This window comes from Peromyscus leucopus, chromosome 9, assembly GCF_004664715.2.
Source record: "Peromyscus leucopus breed LL Stock chromosome 9, UCI_PerLeu_2.1, whole genome shotgun sequence".
NCBI classification, from domain to species: Eukaryota; Metazoa; Chordata; class Mammalia; order Rodentia; family Cricetidae; genus Peromyscus; species Peromyscus leucopus.
Window position 1 is genome coordinate 105,222,615 of NC_051070.1, and position 23,617 is coordinate 105,246,231.

Here is a 23,617-nt window from a genome sequence, read left to right on the forward strand (position 1 = left end):
ATCCTGCGTACAAGCCCCTCCCTTAGGCGTGTGACTCAGTATTTGAAAGCCGGGACAGTATAGTAATTAACTACCTGCCTCTCATTACACAGAGATGAGAATTTAAATGCAGGCTCCCTTCTAACTCTTTCTTTCTCAGTGGTTACTCCTGTTGACATGTAGCAACACTCTCCCCTACCTCACCTTCTGAAACTGGTTTTTCCTCTGGTTGGAAATGATTAGTTTGCATATTCCTATACAAGGGATGGATTTTATAGGGGTACAGTTAGCAGAAAATAATTCCATTTTATGCAGTTTTAAGAATGTCATTAATTGATTTTTTTATTCAAGTATAGATCTTAAGGGGTTTGGGCTGTAAATGAAAGTAATTTTAAGTTTTTAGTAAATAAGTAAGTAAAATACATGGCAGATTAGTTTGATTAAAGTTTATTATAAACAGTATATCCTTGAGGTGATAACTATTTCTCATGAAGTATAATTTTTAGGAAACTGTAAAATGATTCACTATACTTTAATTACATTGCTTTGACAATCTTAAAAATTAATCTCAGTTATGCATCATTAGAAAACAAGTCTATTATGAGAAGGAAGTTTTAAAGTATTCTGTTCTCTAAATAGGACATTAGAATTAGCTGCTCTTGGCTTAGTGGACACATCTATAATCCTGGTACTTTAGAGTATGGGGCAGGGGGATAATGAGTTTAAATCTAGCCTGGGCAATTTAACTTAAAAGTTCTGGGTTAGAGCCAGGCGGTGGTGGCGCACGCCTTTAATCCCAGCACTCTGGGGGCAGAGGCAGAGGCAGGTGGCTCTCTGTGAGTTTGAGGCCAGCCTGGTCTACAGAGTAAGATCCAGAACAGACACCAAAACTACACAGAGAAACCCTGTAAAAAAAAAAAAAAAAAAAAAAAAAAAGCCAAAGGAGAGAACAGAGGGAGGGTGGGTTTTAATGGGCTGGTATAGTTAGATCCAATTCCTCTTGTTCGAATTGATAGTCTTGGTCCACTAGGAGTTCTTGGTCAAATCGGTGCTGTTGGGCTCTGTTTCTTCAGGAGCAGCTTAGTCAAATCAGTATTAATGGGTTCTGTCTCAGGGAGCAGTTGTTCCAAATCGGTGCAGGGTGTGCTTATGGTTCCAGTGGTTGTTAGGTTTGTAGGGTTTTTTTGTTTTTGTTTTTTTGTTTTTGTGGGGGAGCAGGGAAAGTTAGCTGTCTGGTCTCTGGGATTCTGATGGGTAGGGCCTAGGGGCTAGGGGCTAGGGCCTAGGGGCTAGAGACCTGATCTGCCAGTCCAGAAATGGGGGCTTACCTGTTCCCAGTTGGTGTAGGGTAGGCTTATGATTCTGGTGATCTGGTTCAGTGGCTGGTCGGTGCCTTCTTTTTTGTTCTCAGGTCACGTTTTGCTCATTCGGCAACTCCTCAGCTGATCTTGTTTCCTCAGACTGCAGACTGTAGGCTTTTGAATCCTCTCCCGAATGGCTCTCAGCTCAGCAGGTTGTTCAGTAGGGCATTCTCACCAACACCTCCAAGTTGTTGGGTTTCCGCAGGATCGGCAGCTGGGTTGGCCTCAGACAGAATGTTCAGATCGGTTCTGGTTGCGTCCCACGGAGATGGCTCCTTCCCCGTGTGCTGGGATTAAAGGCGTCCCTGTTCCAAACCCTTAATCTCCATGTTTTCACTAACTCCTTAGCAGGTAAAAGCTCAGTTTCTGGTCTTTATTACGACAGCGTCTCAGCCTCTGCCACCGCCCTATCCAATTCTTCAATATCAAATAAAATCTTTGTAAGATATATATAGAATAAACAACCCTTCCCCAATGTACTTGATTCTAAATTGTTTTTTACCCATAGTTGTGTGATTTTTTCCTGGAAAGGTGAACAGAATGTCTCTTCATTCCAGATGGGGTACAGGCAACTGATCAAAAAACAGTTATACCCAAGTCTAGTATGGTGAGCCAGTGAGATTATTGGGGTTACTCACAGGAGCATGGCTAAGACTCATAGGAAGAGCTATATCACTGGCGTTCTCTGCCAACAATTTCTTACTGCTTATTAAGAAACTCTTGGGGAGGGGCCTTATAAGTCTAGTCAGTTTTCTAAGCTTCCTGAATCTTAATGGGTTTCCCTTCTCTCTGCAGGATCAATATTCTGTTTAAGAAGAAATAGCTATACAACAGAAGCATAGGCATAATTTTTGATCTTTTAAGAACAATTTTTCACTCTATTTATAAGTAACAGTTTGGGGTTGGATATGGCTCTGTGGTTAAGGCTGTTCTTCCAGCTGACCCAGGTTTGATCCCCAACCAACATGACTGTTCACAACCAACTGTAACTCCAGATCCAGTGGATCCATTGGCCTCTTCTGGCCTCTGCAGGTACACAAGCACGAACATGCAGGCACAACATTCATACCCATAATTTTTTTAGTCTTTAAAAAATAATGTTTCTAAAATTTGAAATTTGCTGGTTAAATAAAGCTCTTTGGGACTTCCTTGTAGATCTCTCAGTTTGATTTTAATAACTTCTGTCATAACAGCATTGTTTACTAAACGTCTGTATATAATTATCTTATAGCTAATAATAACAAAATTTTCCAGATTTTTTGTTAGCTTTTTAAAAAACAAGGATTTTAAAAACATTTATAGTTATAATTTTGAGGTTTTGTTCATGTTGGTGTAGTGTCATGGTTCCTTCATTTCCACTACTGTGTGATGGTTCCATTTATGAATATATTATTACCTATTTTACTGTTGTTCTAGGTTTGCCACTAAGAAATACTGTGAATATAGCTATATGTGTCTGAAGGCTATAGAGCTAGACTTTGGTATTGTTGAGTGTATACACTGTTAGCTCTACTGAGGAATGGTAGAGTTTTCTTTTGAACAGTTGTAGATTGAGCTGACTGGGATTCAAGAGGAATGGGCCTGTAAGAGGATGGAAAATTGAGATGAGTTCTGGTCTGTGTGTTTTTGAGTTTTTTGTTTTTTTTTTTTTTTTTTTTTTTTTTTTTTTGGTTTTCGAGACAGGGTTTCTCTGTGTAGCCTTGCGCCTTTCCTGGGTGTTTTTGAGTTTTAACAAACCTAGTTTGTAGTGCTGAACAGGCATTTGAGCTGGGTTTGGTTTTTAACTTCACCTGTCTTTTTTTTTCCCCCTTGGGCTGACTCATTCTGATATGTCTTTCCCTTGTTGAAGTGATCTTTATTATTATTATTAACGTCATCATACTATGACAGCTTACAATTACTTTATAATAATAGAAAATTTGTTCTGTTCTTATATCATAAATCTCAAGCCATCATATGCGGTCTTTATATTTTTATAGAATGTGAATAACTGATACATTAGTTTTCTAGCCACCATGAATGCTATAAATAAAAAGTGAAGAAGTTGTTAGCAAAGGGGAGGAAAAGATAAATGTACAAGCTGGAACAAATAGAGAAGCAAGGAAGTAATGGGGCCTTTAGAACTAGAGCAAGCTATCTGGTACTCCTCCCTGGTGATTTCATTTTATTGTAGCAGAACTCGGTCAGCGTCTTTCTCTCTCTTTCTTTCTTTCTTTCTTTCTTTCTTTCTTTCTATCTATCTATCTATTTTCCACCTTGATTTTTTTAAATGAACATAATTGCAATTGTGACCATTTTTAAGTTCACAATTCAGTGGCATGAATTAGATTCAAGATATTAATTACACTCATGATATTCATTACATTTGTGGTATTCATTGATTACATTTGCAGTATTCATTCAGTAACTATATTGATGATATTAATTAATTAATTTATTGATTTATTACATTCATGATATTATGTCCCGATACTGCTGTCCATTTGTGGGTCTTTTCCATCATACAAAACAGAGATTCTATACTTAGGAAACCATTGCTCTATATTCCTTTCTTCTCTAGCATGAGATAACTTCTAATCTTTCTGTCTCTATGAATTTGTATATTCTATATATTTCATGTAATACAATTCTATAGTATTTGCCCTTTTTTATGTAAAAATATTTTATGTACAACTGCAGGAGAAATAATACACAGATAGCTTGAACATAAAAACGGGTTATAATTCAAGAGTCCAGGGTTATTTGAAACTGGAAAATATTTTCTCTGTAGAAAATAATATTGGTATTTTTTACAAGTTTAATTATAATATTAATTACAAGTTTCTTTATATGATCAGAATATGCAACAGTGGATGTTTTGGGGCCAGTAAGCACTTACTAATTTAGAATTACTTTCTAATGATTCTCGATAATAGAAATTTTACTGTCTTGTGTGGAGCTTGTTTGATGGTGCTTTTGCAAAACTATTGGCTAATAATACCACTGATAATTTCTTAAACTCTTTACAGACACACACGCAAAAAGGGTAGTATGTATTTGTTTGGTAGTATGATTCTGTTTACTTGGAAAGGGAAGGAGGATTATCAAATATTATGTTAATTTACATAGAAAAATTAAAGTTTTAGAATTTGTTAATGTGTCATTATTGGGAAGGATAAATTGAAAAGAAGCAGAGGTGCCATTTGTAGTGGTGCACGCCAGTAGGATTTGCTGAAGGAGGCGGAGGCAGGAGGATCATGAGTTCCAGGCCAGCATGGGCTACACATTTAAGGCCGGGCGGTGGTGGCGCACGCCTTTAATCTCAGCACTCAGGAGGCAGAGGCAGGCGGATCTCTGTGAGTTCGAGGCCAGCCTGGGCTACATAGATTCTTGATGAGTCATTTGTTACATGGATACTTTGCAGATATTTCTCCATGTCTCTGTCTTGTTCTTTCCCTTTCTTATAAAGATCTCTTTAAGTGTTTTCAATCTTAAGTTACCAAGATATTTTAACCATCACTAGTGCCCGGGTATGTGTATATTAGTAATAATAAGAATATTTGCCAAGCATGTGCCAGGCCCTGGATTCAATTCCCAGTCCACAAAAATAAGCCAAGGGAAATCCATCAGGAACAAACACATTATGGATGATAAGTACAATTGTTGACCCTAAGTGTCTGTTAATAATTCTTGTATTAAGGCTTATTTTACACAGTACAGATAAATTGATCTAAGCAGAAACTGAAAATTACTTTTGAACTTTTCTATCTTAACATGCTTGAAAATTTTAGCACAAACTCTTTAGTGAAAAATTGCATTTACTTGGTGTTTGTCTTTTTTTGTTGCTACATTTCAGTTCATTTTTGTATGCTTGTGTGCATGCACATGTGCTGTGGTATGAGTGTTGAGGTCAGAGGAAAACTTGAAGGAGTAGGTTCTCGCCTTCCATTATATGGGACCAGGGGTTGAGCTCAGGTTACTGCTTGGCAGCCGGCATCTTTACTTGCTGAGCCGTCTCACTGACCCTCGTGTTTGATTTTATAAGATCCCTAGGGAACACACATTCACAGTGCTAACAGGCTGTGATCAGTGGCCTAGTAAGTTCAGCGATTGACCATTTCGCCTATGTAGTCAGGACCTATGTATGCTTGTATGTAGTTACAGATTGGTGCTTCCGGGACTGTAGCATTGCACTATAGAGGCCCTTTTCCTGCAGTTTTTGGATTTCTAGTATGTAAATAACGATCTGAAGAGCTGTACTGTGAAGCACATCTTTTCATTTCATTGTCTTGTTTCTTCTGAGTTATAGAAATAAAATCATACTTGATTTTCCTCAGCAGGCCCTAGGTTCGTTTTTGTTGTTGTTGTTGTTTTAGGATTTATTTATTTTATGTGAGTGTTTGCCTGCATATGTGACTGCACCACGTGAATTCTTGGTATCTGAGGAGGTCAGAAGAAGGGTTCAGATTCTCTGGAACCAGAGTTACAGATTGTGAACCACCATGTGGGTGCTAGGAACTGAACCCAGGTCCTCTGGAAGAACAGTACATGCTCTTAACTATGAGCCGTCTCTCCAGCCCCTAAGATTAACATTTTAAAAAAATCTTCCTGAAATTTATTTTATGTTACTCTCATATAAGAGTACAGTAGGAGACTAGTTAATCTGGACTTTGGAATTCTGGTGTATTTGAACATTGGGGGTGGGTATTGTGTTTCTTTGTAGAAATTAACTTTAGATTTAGCCTAAAGCACAAACCTTTTTTAGCTGTGGAAACAGTTACAGTAATTAGTGTTGTAATAAATAATGGGTTTTTCATGTTATTTATCATTTGATCCATTGCAAGTATCTGGTAGAATTAGAATAAGGCTTGATCGATGTTTAAGTAATGATACATTAGTGGGCTATTTTTACTTGTATGCAAATTAATTTATCACTGTGATTATCTCATCTCTACTTCTGTGTACATTTTCAGGGTGAACTCATAGTTCCCCCATAAGACTTTGGAGTAAAATATGCCATTTCTAAAATGGAAGCATAATGTATTTTTTTTTATTAATTTAGTAGAAATTCTTCCAAGATTATCAAGATTTTGGATTGGAAAAATAAAAACACTAATCCTTCAAATCTATTTCTACCCTCCCTCATTTCTCCTAGTGACAATCTAAGAGTAGATCTGAAAAATTCTAGGACCTGGTTATGTTGTGGATTATACGTGAAAAGACCCTGAAAACCTCCTAAGTGCAGACAGTTTTACTAATTGCTGTCAGGGTCATGCTCATTTTTTGGACAGTGAAAGATTTTGCTGTGGCAGCCTGTCTGCTGAGTGGAGTCTTTAAGAAAGACTGATAGACTAGACTGTTTTGAGTTGTCCCAGTTGATGTGGATTTAGTTACTATTGCCAAGACTATTAAACCTCCGCATGCTGTCATACTGAATGTTCTGAAGACAAAGGCATTTGACCTTGTAATGAGATATAGGTTTTGTTCATGCTGCTTTTGAAAAATTTTCTTCTGAAATATGAAATAGTACTTTTCTATTTGAAGTTTTAGTTTTTTAAAAAAAAACCCTCAGTGGAACTGTTTTTAAAATTCAGGCTAGGCAGGAAGATCATGAGTTCCAGGCCAGCCCTAGAGTACATAGTAAGACCTGTCTCAAAAAACAAGAAAATAAGCTCTAAATAAACATGCATATCTTTAAATAAATTAAAAAATGTTAATGTTTTCCACCCCTCATTTTTATAAATATCCCTTGAAGCAACAGGGTCCTTAAGGATAATATTAGTGTGGTTGAAATCTGCCTTCCAGAATTAGATCAGTACGATCAAATGCAATACCCTTACAAATCCTAGTATTATAAATAGGAGTTGGAATGAAATTGAAACTGGTTATTAAGATTTTTGTGCCTGGGAATGGTAATGCATACCTTTAATCTCAGCACTGGGGAAGCAGAGACAGAAGATCTGTGAATTCAAGACCAGCCTGGTGTACACTGGGAGTGCCAAGCCAGCCAGAGCTACATAGTGAGACCCTGCCTCAAAACACAAACAAAAAGATTTTGTGGTAAGAGGACCAACAAGATAGCTCAGCAGGTAGAGGCGTTTCCTGCCAAGCCTGGTAACTTGAGTTCAATTTCTAGGAACCACATGGTGGAATGAGAGAATCAGTGGCTGCAGGTTGTCCCCGACCTCCACCCTCTGCTTGCACAGTGGTTCTGCAAGGGGCGGGGGATCCCTCCATAGTAAATAAATGAAAATTACAGTAAGAGAGGGAAAGTGAGATTGGAAGAAAATTGTACATTTCAGTGTTGTTTTCAGCAGTTCTTGGAGGGGTTTTTGTTTGTTTTTTTAATACTGTTCATTAAAATCTTAAGCTTAATGTGGACATTTTTTGTTTTGTTTTTGTTTTCTCAAGACAGGGTTTCTCTGTGCAGCTTTGCGCCTTTCCTGGATCTCACTCTGTAGCCCAGGTTGGCCTCAAACTCACAGAGATCCACCTGCCTCTGCCTCCCAGTGCTGGGATTAAAGGCGTGTGCCACCACTGCCCGACTGGACATTTTTAACTAATACTTTATTTTCCATAGAAGTATATGTTCTTCTTTGGTTAGTAACTGTTCATTGATTTTTACTTTGAAAATGAATGTTTTTACCTATGAAATACTTTGTGTTGATTTTACACATTTTATTTTGATAGTAAAAGTTCTTTCTTAAATAAGTTTTTTTTTTTTTTTAGCAGATTTATGAAAATATGCATCGGTTTGATACTGTCTTGGAATTCATGAGATGGAAGCATAGGTCAAAGCTGTTTGGAGAAAATTGGAACTACAGTTTTATCTAGCCGCATCCCTGAGGTAAGGAAAATCAGAAAATCAAGTCATAGAAAATGCTTTCTATTTATTCACTCTTAATTCACTCTTCATTTCTTCACTATTGGAAAGTCTCTGTCGCTGCTGCAACTTCATTTCACCTTCTTCCGGGTCCTTGTCATACCAAGACTTTGTGGTAACTGCTCGGTTTCTTGAGTCATCTTCCTTATAAGTTAATAATTTTACTGTATTTTCATCTTAGAAATAAATGTTCCCCCTTCAAGAATGCCCCAGACCCAGTTGCCTTTGTATCAGTCAGTTTCCCTTAGTGTCCTGAGATGCCTGAGGTAGTCAACTTACAAAGAGAAGCGATTTATTTTGGCTTGGAGTTAATCTAGTTCACGACCTTCTTGCTTTGGACCTCTGGCAGTGCCAACACCATGGTGAGAGTTCCTGACAGAGCAGACTGCCACCCTCCTAACCCTGAGAGGTATGGGGGGGGGGGAGCTGGTCCATCCTCCTCCTCAGTGACCGGCTTCCTAGGAGATTCACCTCTCCTCCCAGTTGTACCATCCTGTGATTAAGGTCTTGACTCTTGGACCTTCAGGGGATGCTCATCCCACCAGAGTGGTCAGTCTTGTGATGGTCTTCAGTGACATTTCACCTCATCACTTTATTCTTCATTGTAATGACTTCTTGTGCACCACCTTATAGTTGTAACTGCTAGTAGGGTAATTTCTAATCTAAGTGACTCAGAAACCATGTCTTTAATTTTTAAGAGATTACATGAGTGACACAAAATTTTAAATAACATATACCAAAGCCTTTCATTACTCTCAATTCCACTGTTCTCCCTATCTTCCCTTCCATCCATCTTAGTGACCTGTCTTTTGTAGTTAATTTATTGATCTGTTTATGTAGCATTGATCATCTTGAGTTAATTTTAATATCTAATATTTTTCTATAAAATCATGCAGTGGCTAAGCATGGAGGCACACACCTGTAATCTTGGCCACTTTTGGGCTGAGACTGGAGGATGGTGATTATTGAGGCAAGCCTGGACAACTTTAGTGAGACTTTGTCTCAAAAAATAAAAAATAAAAATAAAAGAGTGGGGGCAGCTGGGTAGAACAATACTTTTTAGCTTGTGACTAGCCCACTGATGAGGAGGTGAGAAAGAGAGGGGATAAGGAAACCAGGCAATAGCATTCTTGATTTTCTTTCTTTCCCTTAAAATGTTTTTTGTTTTATTATTTTTTATGTGTATGTATGTCTGTGGGAGGCATGTTTGACCTGTGTGTGGGTGTCCACAGAGGGCAGAAGATGATGTTAGATCCCCTGGAACTGGAATTACAAGTGATTGTGAGCCACCCAGTGTGTGTGCTGGGAACTGAACTCAGGTCCTCTGGAAGAGAAGCAAGCACTCTCAACCACTGAGTCATCCCTGCAGGCTAACTTCTTGATTTTCAAATGTATTCTTTTGGGGGAGGGGGTGGTGTTGGTTATTCTATGGCGCTGCCCCTCGTGGCTGGTCGCTGCCTACGGCGGCCGGCGGCCGTGCCGGTGGAGGAGCGTGCTGATTAAAAGAATGATAGCCATGGTTACCTTTTTAGAGCTTTATTGGGGGTAGGGCGGAGAGTCAGAGACAGAGAGACAGAGAGAGACACAGAGGTGGGGGAGGGAGGGAGGAGGGCTGGTGGGAAGGAGCGGAAAGAAAAGGGGACAGAGTGCACAGAGGGCCCACGCGCTTTTTAGGCTGATGGCGTAATTAAGGACCGAATCCTTACACCCCAGACTTTCCCTTATTATAAAAAAAAAAGCAGGTAGATGGGACTGAGTAAGACAAGGGTTTTGAATTAGCTCAGAGGCCATATAGCACTAGATCTCCTCTGCTATCCTGGGGAAATGATGTAGGTGGCAGCCCTGTACATGTGTCAGTCCTGGAGCAAAGGCTTTGGTCTAGTTTGTTTAATGAAGAGCCATAGGTCAATGCAGATAGAGTAGAGGAACTGGAGTCTGGTGGACATTTGTAGACTTAAGCTTTTACTTAAGCCTAAGGTTACCAGGCTGCCATCAGAGGGCTTAAAACAGAGGTATGGTTTATCATGATCATAATTAGGATTGCTTTACCTGTGTGGTGAATATATGGTGCATAAAGGTATTTGTAGGGTATTTGTAGACATTTTAGAGGCTGTTCCGAATAATCCAAGTAAAGGTTACTAGTGTCTTAAATTAGAGAACAGAAGAGGTGGTGATTGGTATGTGGGGTCAGGATATAATCTGAAGGTAGAGATGGTTGATGGTAGGAGTGGGGGGATACACACGAGTGACTGAGACTTGAAGTTAGCTAAGGTGGGGAAGACCACAGATCTGGTCAATATGGGAGGGGGAAATACCAGGAGTAATAAACTACATAGCTGCTAGTAACATTATTTAATCACTTTGTATACTCTTTGAGTCATCCTAACGTGAGAACATTCTCATGTATTATACATCGAGCTTGTTTTCTCCATACCTCCCTACCCATGCTCCCTCACTCCCACTGGTCCCTTTTCTTCCACCAGGTTGTTGTGCTGGTTCTGCATTCACATTGTCTTAGTTAGGGTTTTAGCCTACTGGTGTGCACCGCCACAACCGGCAAGTTATTGACTCTTGACTGAGCATTCTGACAAGACTGCTTGAGCATTTAGTGTTTCCAAGGATCTAGTTTGTCTTCTGGTCTCAGAGTAGCTGCCAGCAGCTTCAGAGACTGATATTTCTTATTATATTCAAACTGAAAGATTGTCTATTCCTTAGATGCTAAAAAAGCAGGCTTGTGTTGTCACAGATACACTCTCAGTAGCTCATGAAGCTAATTATTTTCTTCAGATTTGGATGAGATTGTGTTTTCACTGTTATAAAAATAATCACTAGAATAACCCTGACAGCTTTGGTGCAGTTACATAGCTGTATATTGGGGTTCTGATTGCTGGGAAAGAGGTTAGAAATTGGGGAAAGAAAATGGACGAGTTGCTTGTTAAGGGAAAAGACGATATTCTTATGCTAATCCAGGCTCTGGATGAGGAGCAGAGCTGCCATGCAAACAATGGCTGTGGAGCCAGAAAGTCTGCAGCCAGAACACTCCTTCTCAGAAAGCTTGTCAGACCCGGCGCCTGGAGCTGCCTAAGGGAGGGACCCCTGGAAAGGGGGGTTTTCCTTGCCGATTTATGGAACTGGCAGCTGGCCAACTTGTTGGAAATTCCCACACCTTTCTAGTATTAAGTAAAAATGAAGGATATGGGGAACGCTTGACAGGAAGAGGAAAGAATGACTTCAGGCTTGTTTTTTCAGCTGACTTCAGACTTTCCCTGTTTTGTTTGGGGTTTTCTTTTTCTATTTGTTCTCGGTTCTGATTAAACTGTTTGTCAACTTTACATTTTTTTAAACTTATGAAATTCTTGAGACTGGAGTGTTGTTTCCGTAGTTAGGAGTACATGTTACTCTTTCAGAGGACTTGGGTTCAATTTTCAGCACCCATACAGCAGTTAACGCCCGTCTGCAACTCCAGTCCCAGGGCACTAGACAACACACACACACACACACACACACACACACATACACACACACACACACACACACACACACACGCGCGCGCAAAACAGTCATATTACATAGAATAAAAAGATGTTTCTTTAGCCAGGCAGTGGTGGCACATGTACCTTTAATCCCAGCACTCAGGAGGCAGAGGCAGAGGCAGGTGATCTCAGTGAGCTCGAGGCCAGCCTGGTCTACACAGGGTGGGTCCCAGACCAACCAGGGCTATCCAGAGAAACCCTGTCTCAAAATAATAATAATAATAATAATAATAATAATAATAATAATAATAATAATAATAATAAATCTTTCTTTAAAAAAAAACCTGTATTTCCTCCTTATTTTCCTGAAGAAACTGTATCAGATGGGTATATACAGTTGTTGGATGCCAGTGTGATAGCTCTTTAATTCCTGTATCATTTTACAGTTTTGATTATACAGCATTTTTTTTTTTTGGTTTTTCGAGACAGGGTTTCTCTGTGTAGCTTTGCGCCTTTCCTGGAACTCACTTGGTAGCCCAGGCTGGCCTCGAACTCACAAAGATCCGCCTGCCTCTGCCTCCCGAGTGCTGGGATTAAAGGCGTGCACCACCACCGCCCGGCGATTATACAGCATTTTAAATGTCTGTATGCATGTGTATTTGTGTGTATTTGCGAGTGTGTGTGTGTGTGTGTGTGTGTGTGCGCGCGCGTGCGCCATTGGCTCTCTGCCACTTACTGTTATGAGACAGGATCTTTCACTAAACCTAGAGGAGCTCCTAGCTAGGGTGTCTATGTCCCCATGAGACTCCTGTCTCTACCTCCTCAGCACTGGGTTTTATAGATTCATATAACTACAAGTGCTTTTTTTGTGCCTACAGGGAATCAGAACTCTGATCTTCATACTTGTATGGAAACACTTTACTGGCTGGACCATCTCCTTAGCCTCTGCCCTTACGTTAATGACATTGGCAAAGTAGATATTTTTAACTTATGGTAAAGATGATTCAACTGATAAAAGCCCTTGCTTCTCAAACCTGACAAACCCAAGTTGATTTCCCAAAGGAATCCCACACTCAAATACCACACAATAGTTTAAAAAAAAAATTAAGATTCTTATGAAAGTCTTAGCAATTAAAAATGCATATATTTTATTTTCAAATGTTAGAATGAAAATTATCAGTCTCAGTATGGTGATAAAATCAGGTTATGCCAGGCATGGTGGCACACACCTTTAATCTCAGTACTTGGGAGGCAGTGGCCAGTGGATCTTAAATGAGTTTGAGGCCATCCTGGTCTACAAAGTGAGTTCCAGGTAGCCAGGGCTATTACACAGAAAAAACTTGTCTCAAAAAACCAGAAAGTATGTAATAAATACAATCAGGTAACAGTTTTGCTTCTGTATTATGGTTGTAGGAACAGTGTGAGACAAACAAAGGGCAGTCCACCACATTTGTATTAGTTAGTGATCGTAGCGGCGACACCTGTCTACTGGATCTGGAACACTGGGTGTGAGGTACTAAATCCTCTAGGCTAGTGATGAAGGAATGCAAAACCTTAATAGATGAACCAGCATTGTCAAAAGTCGCAATCAAGTCAGAACTGACATTTAAAACCAAGCTGATTGCTATCCTATTTAGTCTGTTAAAATTGTTCTCTAGTGTATGATGTGAAAACTGCCTTCTCCTAGATAAATAAACTAAAGTCATTTTTATGGAATCAAGTCCATAACATCACATGGGGGGGGGGAGATGTGTAACTATAATAACAGAGTTAGAAAGAGTCTGCTTTCTACCCCTCTGAAGTGAGTCTTGTGGAAATAATTTTAAAACAGAGCATGGCTTTGGCTACTTCTTTGAAGAAACATGTTATCCATGATGTTACAATTTTCTGGGCATTTTGTCTGGCTGTTACCTGTATAGTTTTCTCACCTGACTACTTTTTCAGACTTCTTCCATGGTGATTAGGCTCTTATATTTCAGTATGTTTCTTACAATGGTATTGGTTTATCTATTCCTCCCCAAAGCTTAGTAACTCATAACAGCTGATATTTATTATCACATACATTAGCAAGAGTCCACCAAAGGCAGGAGGATATGGTGGTACATGACTGTAATCCCAGCACTTGGGAGGCTGAGGCTGAGAATCATCCCAAATTTCAGGCCAGCCTGGGTTTCAGATCAAATTGATCAGTCAAATGAAAAGAACCCACCAGAGGCAGGGTGTTTCTAACTTAGGGTTTCCATAAAATTGTGAGCAAAATGTCTAAATAACACAGTTCTAAAGGCTCCCCTGGTTGCTCACTCGAGTGGTTATTGGCAAACCTGTTTGTTGCCACACAAGCAAGCCTTGTAGGACTGTTCAGATATGCTTAGATCCCGACTGCTGGCTTCAGTAAGAGTGCATGAAGGCAGACGCTGAAGTACTTTTATGACCTAGCAAAAGTCACTCGTGTTTACATCTTACTTGTTAGAAATGAGTCACTGAGTCTAGTCCATACTCAAGGGAGGGGAATTAGACTTCACTCTCTTGAGGATGCATCAAAGCGCCTGTGGATATACTTCAGATCTTAGCAGTGATCTTTGAGGGAAGGAAGCTTAGATAAGGGTCTTACTGTGTAGCCAACGCTGATCTTTAACTGAGCCTTTGCCTTCCGTGTTGAAATTATAAGTATGCACCACTATGCCCAACCATTAGTGCACTTTCTAACTAAACAGTGCTCTGGGACTTTCATCCATGAACCTTAGCTTTTAATATCTCTGTGCTGTTGACATAATGGAAGATTTGTATCTTCAGCCCCAGATGTTTCCTTTAAGCTTGAGAACCAGATGCCCAGTAGACATTCCTTTTGGGTAATCTCAGATGTCTAAATCTGAACCTTTGAGCCTTTTTTCTTTACTTTGTCCAAAAATCTGCTTATTCACATTTTAGTAATTGCTCAGACCAGCAGTGTGAGAGTCATCTTTGGTGACTCACGCTTCTTGACCCCTGCACCCAACCACCACCAAGTACTATGTAGTCTTGATTTTTAGTTGTGTTCACTCACTGTACTGCTGCTGCCACCTGATCTTAACGACTTCTCCTCCTGCTTTATTTCTGCTCTTGCCTTTTCTAGTTCATTACATTAAAACCAGCTAACTAATGCCCATCTCTCTTGCATTGAAAACCCAAATCTTTCATAGAGTCCTTGTCTTTTCTGTCTTTCCACCTTCTTTTGTCTCACACTACGCTATTCTCCATGGTTCAGAAGCATTGCTCCCTGTTCTGTTTCTCAGAAATCTTTGCACAGACTATTAGCTTGACCGATATTTATCTTCACACAGCAGCTGAAGTATTACTCCTCAGCACTGCTTACATGGGCTTTTTCATCCAGAATAGATCTGGACCCTCCAGGGTTTCACATTTTTTCTACCTTACACTTAGTGCAGATATATTTTACTTTTTTTTATGTTTTGTTCTGTGTCAAGAGTATTTCCATCTTTTATTTCCTTCCCCTGAGATGCAGAGCCTCCCACAAACAGCTCTACCACTGTGCTATGACTGACCCATGTCAGAATATTTTAATTGTCTCATTTAGTGACTTTGAACTCCCTGAAGATGGGTCTGTTTTTCTATCATGACTATATTCTTGGTGTTTAATATGTAAGCTGATGAATAAAATAAGCTCTTATTAAGGATAATATCCAATGGCAAGAACACTGTTTACACAGGACTTGAAAGTTTGAGGGGAGCTAATGAATTAGTATTCTCTCCCTTTCTGTCTGTTCCTCTAATAGTTTGTGACCCTTGGTTCCATTTGTATGTTAATGAGTAATTTCTATGTCTTTTACTTTTCTGTAGTTATCTTCTGTGGGTATAGCAGTATGTTTCTACTAATACCTGATGAGATTACATTCCTAGTTTAGCATTGTTCTTAGTACAAATGTATTGATTTTCATAGTTATCACAGGTTTTGTTTGTTTTGTCTTTCTGAGACAGGATTTCTCTGTGTAGTTTTGGTGCCTGTCCTAGATCTCACTCTGTAGACCAGGCTGACCTTGAATTCACAGAGATCTGCCTGGCTCTGCCTCCTAAGTGCTGGGATCAAAGGCGTGTGACACCACTGCCTGGCCTGTCACAGGTTTTTAAACTGTAAGAATTTCTCACAGTTGGTGCTGCCCCCGTATATACCAGACCATGTAATAGACATGTTTGAGAAGAAGGAACTTTATTGAGTACCTACTCTGTGCCACTATAATTCTAAGTACTTTGTAATATATAATGTATATTTCATATTATAAAGTATAATTAATATAATGTATAGAGTAGCAATTAATAAATGGAGTCCAGAATTAGACCTTTTGAATTATAGCTTTATCACCAGGTGTGATTTTTAATTTTTTCAGTCCACTTCACTTACACCTTTCTTATGAGGCAGTTGTGGGGACTTTATAAATTAATTTTAACAGAGCATTTATAATAGTATTGGCACAAGAGGTGAATATGTTATCTTATTAGTTCTTAGGATAGCTGTGAGCCAGTGAGTACCCTTTGGTTCTGTAAAGGAAAACTTATTCAAAGATTTTAAGTTACTGGTTTGAGGCATACCTAGAATTTGGATTTGTATCAGTATTGCAATCGACCCTTTTCTCTGAAAAGGACTGATATGGAAAGTACACCAAAGGTCTCGTGTACTGTAAGTATGCTTGCTACCAGGTAGTAGTCAGTAAGCCCAATGCTACCTTTACATAAACTGATGAAGGAACCAGTACAGGAACCAGTATAGAACAAGTCACAGCAATCAGTCCCCACCCAAGATTATGAGCTCCTTCAAGCAGAAATTGAGAGAATCGTGAACTAGATATAGTGATGTGCACCTGGAAACTGAGACAGGAAATAGTTGGAGGCTAACCTGGGCTGTAAAGTGAAGCCATGTCTTAAAAATAAGCAGATGAATGAATCTGGAATACTTGTATTTGTATTTCTAGTACTTTACTTTGGTCTGTAATACATACTCTATAAATGTCGGTTAATAAGCATATGGAAGAGTGGGAAGGAAAAGGCACTGAGTGATGTAGACAGGTGGAGTGCACCTTCTTCTAGATACGTGCTTGGCAGATGGAGATAGGATGATCAGGGTTAGCGGTATACTGAAAGCCCGAAACAAGCATTGTAGTTCAACTACAAGAATTGTAGTTGAACCATGTTAAGAGGTACGTTCTTTATACACACGCGGCTTTGTCACATTGTAAACATTTTCATCTAATCATTTTAGACTTTAGATTATCTCAGTAATATGTTTTTGAAGCAATTTACATTTATAGTAGAGAAGTTTCAAAAAATTTCTAAAATTTAAAGCACTTGTGGCAAAAGCCTGTAGCCCCAAGTACTTAGAAGGAAGAGGCAGGAAGGTCACATGTTCAAGATCATCCTTGAGTATTTGGTGAATTCATTGCCAGCCTCAGGTAGCTAAGATTCTGTCCAGGGAAAGAACAAGTTGGAAGGGGTTTTATGTGGAGATTTTAAATCATTAAGGCATGGTGATATATGCCTATGATCCTAGTATTTGGAGGGCTGACACAAGAAAACCACTGAGTTCCAGAATTGTAGATCAGTCTGAGTTATACAGCAAGACCTTGTCTCAAAATAACAAAACCAACAACCAACCAAAAAAAAAAAAAAAACAAAAACACCAAGCAAATCAGTGCAAAAGAACTTTTAGATTTAAACCAGTTATAAATTGTTTACCTATCTATGTACTGTATTTCCACAGTACTGTAAAGTGGAAAATGGTTCACTAGGTAACATAGAAAACACAGATTTCTTCTTCTTCTTCTTCTTCTTCTTCTTCTTCTTCTTCTTATTATTATTATTATTATTATTATTATTATTATTATATTATCTGGTAGAAATCACACCAAGGATAATAAAGTCATAAATAAGCAAAACCTTTTTCACTAGGAAATAGTTTAGGCCTAGGATAATGAAACCAAGCTGCCTGAACCAATAGAATAGGCCAAAAAGAGGAGTTATATTCATCTACGTGCAAATTAGCCTTTTTTCTGTTAACCTGTTTCTATTTAATTTATTTTTATATTATTATTATTATTATTATTATTTTGCTTTAAAGTCTTTAAGAATTTACTGTGTGTGCTGCTACTGTTTCTGGGATTACCATCTCATAAATGCCTACTACAGGTAGCACAGTGGAGACCCTGGCAACAAAAGTAGCTACTACAGTTAGTTAATCTTTCATTCTATTGGACATGATAAATTTAATTCAGTAGTTACATACATCTCGATTGGCTTTGAAAATTATAAATTTATAAACTCAAGTTCCAGTTGCTTTTGGGATACTATCTTACAAGGGCTCCAACGTACAGTATGGCTCGATAAGGAAGGGAATGGCTCAGTTGCCTTTAGCCTACTGGCTATGGGTGAGATAGGACCTCTGTTGGTCTTTTCTGTATCAAACACACAGATTGCAAGCCCAGTGCCACTTTGAGATCTTTGGCAGCAATTAACCATGCAGCTCACACACGATTGAGCCAGTATGATGATGAGTATTCAGAGATAGGTAATGCCTGGGGGGCACTCACCAACCTAAGACAGAGCACCTGTGTGGCCTGGGCAGGCGTCTCCATGACGGGTAAGGTGAGCTGCTGACGTCCCATGCAACCCAAGTCAGAAGCTCATTTTTTAATAAAAGGGGGACCTGCAGGGCCCTGGCCCCCGTTTTGGGTAACTGTTGCCTTGCTTGCGGACCTTGACCTTGATATCCTCCCAATGCTAATTCCTTGCCAGGTTCCACCCTCCTGAATGCTTAAGGGAAGTTCCATGTCTGTGTATCCTGAATAATGGGCGTTAACAGCTTAGATGCAAGATTGTAAAACATCAGTAGTGAACTTCTGCCCTCCGGGGTCCTCCCATTGTGCTGTAAGCCTGTAATTAAGACCTCCTACCCCCTTCAAGAAATGACATTCACATTTAAAATTTATATATATATATTTTGAATATATGAATTGAATGAATACTGCGAATGTAATCTATGAATATCACAAATGTGATTAATATCATGAGTGTAATTTAAAAAAATAAATAAGTAAATAAGAAGAATTTACTGTGTGTATTAATAAAAGCCAAACCACGTTGTTGTTATTATTGTTGTTTGTTTGTTTGTTTTTTGAGACAGGGTTTCTCTGTATAGCCCTGGCTGTCCAGGAACTCCCTGTGTAGGCCAGGCTGGCCTACCTCTGCCTCCCGAGTGCTGGGATTAAAGGCTTGTGCCACCACTGCTGTCTATGAGCTAAATCTTAATTGAAGTGATTATACTTCATGTTTCTCATATTAAAAACTCAACTTTATCTTAATTCAGATTTGAAGTATTTTAGAAAAGTAACTTTACTTAAGGTACATTTCTAGGGTCTGGAAGTATAGTTAATTTTTCTAGAGCTTGTGCTTAGCAAGCATAAGGTTCTGTGTTTAGTTCCCCTCCCCAAAGAAAGTTTCTGTTTTTGCTTTGATAAAGAAGCATACAACTTATTTAAATATGTAAATTTTCTAGAACTTTCTTTTCTATCCATGGAATAATTATGTGTTCAAGGTGTTTTTATTGTTATTCAGTAGGATTTACATGAATATTGGGGGCGGTAGTGGTGCACACTTTTAATCCCAGCACTCGGGAGGCAGAGGCAGGTGGATCTTTGTGAGTTCGAGGCCAGCCTGGTCTACAGAGCGAGATCCAGGAAAGGCACAAAGCTACACAGAGAAACCCTGTCTCGAAAAACCAAAAAACAAACAAACAAACAAAAATAACACTAAATGAATATTGATGAAGAGCTTTTATTTTAAATTGAAACATTTCTATTTTCTTTTTTGTTTGCTTGCTTGCTTTTCAAGACAGGGTTTCTTTGTGTATCCCAGCTGTCCTGGAACTCACTCTGTAGACCATGTTGGCCGGGAACTCATAGAGATGGGTCTGTCTCTGCTTCCTGAGTGCTGGAATTAAAAGCATGTGCCTCCACCGCAGGCTTCTGTTTGCTTATTATTATACTAAGGAACTTTCTTTTGGGGGTGGTGAAACAGTCTGGCTATGTAGCCCAGACTGGCTAGAACTTAGAGTCTTTCTGCCTTTCCAAGTGCTAGAGTTAGAGGCATGTACCACCATACCATACCTAGCTGAAATGTTCAGTTCAGTAATAAATAATTTAATTAGAGTAACCAGAAAAGCTAGACAAGGGTTTTTTCTTTTTTTTTTCTTCTTTTCTTTAGAGCTGGAGTCATCTTTCTGTTGCCCAGCTTGTTTTAGAACTCCTAGACTTAAGGAATCTCTGCTCTGTCAGCTTCCCAAGTAGAGGGGACTTAATGTGATTAACACTGCACTAGTTGGTTGAGATTTAGTACATTTATCTTGTCTGATTTGAGATTAGGAGAGATTACAACTTTTTACTAAATTACTTAAGCCTTGTAATTACAAAGTCTTTAAAAAAAAACAAACCAAGGTTTAATCTTTAAAAATATATTTCAACAGATCTGAGATTATAGCTCAGTGATGAAACTCTTATTTAGCATGTGCAAGGCACTAGAGTTGATCCCCAGTACACACCAACATTTTTGTTTGTTTTTTTGTTTGTTTGGTTTTTCAAGACAGGGTTTCTCTGTGTCCCTGGCTGTTCTGGATCTTACTTTGTAGATCAAGCTGGCCTTGAACTCAGAGATCCGCCTGCCTCTGCCTCCAGAATGCTGGGGTTAAAGGTGTGTACCACCACCGCTGGCCACACCAACATTTTAAAAAATGCATTTCTGCATTTAAAAGCCTGGTTAGGCTGGTTTTCCTCTTCACTCTTGAAAAAAAAAATTATTAAATTCATTGCTTTGTTTGCTTGTTTCTAGGAATCTGAAGAAAGCAGCAGGTGAAAGTCATCGTCAAGTTGATTTCATTCTTCTATAAGGAAATCTCATTCGGTAAAGCCATTTAAATTAGTGAAACAGCAGGAGCAGTAGTTCAGAGTGGCAGTGGACAAGATACGTGGGCATTGAACAATGACTCAGCCTTGTACTTCCATCAGATTATTGGGAGCCTGTCTGCTCATCATTTCTCATGTTCAAGGTAAGTTGATGCTTATTTCAACAAGTCACGTCATTTCTGTGTATATGAAGCACTTAAACTCCTTGATCTGCTCTCAGTCCTGTTCCTCTGTAAATAGGTCATCCATACCAGCACAGCTCTCCACATACCAGGGAGGAAGCAAAGAACAGACACGCTAAAAGAAATTGTAAACTTTGTGTAGACACCTTTTCAAAAATCCTAGCCTCTGAACCATTTTTCTTATCTCTAACATAGGCAAGATACACAGCATAAGATTCGTCTTGTGAGGATCAGATGAAATTAAGTATAAATAGTCTGCAGTTTAGTACCTAAAACCCAAAGCAATAGGTATTTGAGACTGAACTTTAAAATTCCTGTCTCTCTTAAAATACAACAAAGAATAAGCACAAATAATACTCAAAATTTGTTTATTGTCATGAAAAGACTTTGGGAAATAAATGCACTTATTTGTGCTGAGTTCTAAAATTTCTCCATAGGGTATAAGCATTTTATTTGTGGCCTCTGTTGTATACTGTGTGTTCGTAGATCAAACTGGAACTTAATAGTGATGTCTATGATCGGATGAACTTTATTTGCATACAAACTTCCCCCTGAGTGGTTTATTTAGGGCAGTATTTTGAACTGAAAAGTTAAGATTGCTTTATAAAAGGGTTTGAGATAGAACTCACCACCATCTTCTTCTTCTTCTTTTTTTTTTTTTTTTAGAATTTATTAAATTTGTATGGGGTTGGGGATTTAGCTCAGTGGTAGAGCACTTGCCTAGCAAGCACAAGGCCCTGGGTTTGATCCTCAACTCAAAAAAAAAAATGTGTGTGTGTGTGTGTGTGTGTGTGTGTGTGTGTGTGTTAGTGTGTTAGTGCACCTACATATGGAGACCAGTGTTGGCGTTGGGTGTCTCCCCATCGATTGTCCATCTGAGAAAGGGTCTCTGATAAACCTGCAACTTGCTAATTGACTAGACTAGCTTCCTGCCATCCCAGCCCCTGGTCTACCATCTTCATTTTCTGAAGGCTTTGGCTTCCTTAGTTGCTATTTCATATATAGTTCTGAATGATGAGGGTTATTTACCCATATGAAGAAATTTGGGTAACAGTATAAAGCTTTTTAAAATATTTGTGTTAGTGCATGAGCATAAAATGAAATCATTGGCTTCTTTGTATTTACCTTATTGTTGCTTTGCTCAGAACCCAAGCCCTCAGCTCAAGCCACTTTATCTGTGAAATATGAGAATACATAATACAATATGTTAAATTTTATTGATCACTGTCAACTAGAGTTGTCATATTGTGAAACTAAATTAATAGTACTGTTAATATTTTCTAACTCCCAAGGAAATTTCCACTTAGATAAAGTTTTGTGCTGTTTGGGTCATATATAGATAGTATGGTACACACTTCTTTTTTTAATTCTCTCATATATTACATCCCGACCACAGTTTTTCCTCCCTCCTCTCCTCCCAGTTTACCCCTCACTTTCCTGTTCCCCAAGATTCATTCCTCCTCCTTTCCATTCATAAAAGAGCAGGCCGCCTCAGATATCAACCAAACATGGCATAACAACTTAAAATAAGACTAGGCACATCCCCTCATTAAGGGTGGATGAGGCAACCCAATAGGAGGAAAAGGGTCCCAAGAGCAGGCAGAAGAGTCAGAGACAGTCCCCACTCTCACCGTTGGGAGTCTCACACGAACACTATGACATATACGCAGAGGACCTAGGTCAGACACATACAAGCCCCCTGACTGCCAGTTCAGTCTCTCTTAACCCTTATGAGCCCTGCTCAGTTGATTCTGTGGGCTGTTTTCCTGTGGTGTCCTTGACCCCTCTGGCTCCTACAATCCTCCTCTCCCTGTCTTCCACAGGATTGCCCAACCTTACCTAATTTTGGCTGTGGGTCTCTGCATCTGCTCCCATCAGTTGCTAGATGAAGCCTCTCTGATAACGATTATGCTAGACTCTGGTCTATAAGAATAGCAGAGTATCATTAGTAATCATTTCATTTACCTTTTTTTTTTTTTTTTTTTGGCCAGTTGCATTCAGTTCTATCCTAGGTCTCTGAATTATCCAGCCTCGGGGTCCTTGTCCTCCAAGCAGTGTCAGGCCTGGGCTACCTATCATGGCATGAATCTCAAGTTGGATCAGTTATTGGTTGGCCATTCCCACAATTTCTACACCACCCTTACCCCTGGCACATCTTGCAGGCAGGACAAATTGTAAGTCAAAGTGTTTGTGGCTGGGTTGGTGTCCCAATCCCTCCACTGGAAGCCTTGGTTACAGAAGATGGCTGGTTCAGGCTCCATGTTCTCCATTACTAGGATCACCCTCGTAGATGCTTGGGAGTTTCCATTGCACTAGGTTTTTACCTTGCCCATGAAATGCCCCCAAAATCTAGTCGTCTCTCCCAGTACTCTTCCTCAACCTCCCTGCCCATTTTCTCCTACTTCCATCCCCACCAACCCCAATCCACCCTCAAAAATCTATTTCCCCTTCCCATGCATTCTTTTTTTTTTTTTTTTTTGGTTTTTCGAGACAGGGTTTCTCTGTGTAGCTTTGCACCTTTCCTGGCGCTCACTTGGTAGCCCAGGCTGGCCTCGAACTCACAGAGATCCGCCTGCCTCTGCCTCCCGAGTGCTGGGATTAAAGGCGTGCGCCACCACCGCCCGGCGTTCCCATGCATTCTTGAGCCTTGAGCCTTCCTTGTTATCTGGATCTGTGGATTGTAGCATGATAATCCTTTGCTTTATAGTTAATATCCGTTTATAAGTGGGTACATACTATGTTTTGTCTTTTTGGGTCTGAGTTATCTCACTCAGGATGATTTTTTTTTTCCTAGTTCCACCATTTGCCAGCAAATTTC

At 39.4% G+C, this 23,617-nt stretch overlaps 1 protein-coding gene across 3 annotated transcripts in view; it reads left to right on the top strand.

The window, feature by feature from the left end:
• Nucleotides 1-23,617, top strand: part of Bmpr1a (bone morphogenetic protein receptor type 1A) — a 110,600-nt gene that overhangs the window by 50,358 nt on the left and 36,625 nt on the right. The window contains exons 2-4 of one of the 3 annotated variants that reach the window (XM_037208704.1): nucleotides 8,052-8,166; nucleotides 20,544-20,760; nucleotides 22,791-22,973. Coding sequence is in view for 2 of the 3 variants with exons in the window: in XM_028878328.2 (XP_028734161.1) it covers nucleotides 20,694-20,760 (67 nt within the window). In the remaining variant the exon portion in view is untranslated. Of the gene's footprint in view, nucleotides 1-8,048; nucleotides 8,167-20,543; nucleotides 20,761-22,790; nucleotides 22,974-23,617 lie in introns of all 3 variants that reach the window. The other 2 variants (XM_028878328.2, XM_028878329.2) reach the window with 2 other exon arrangements.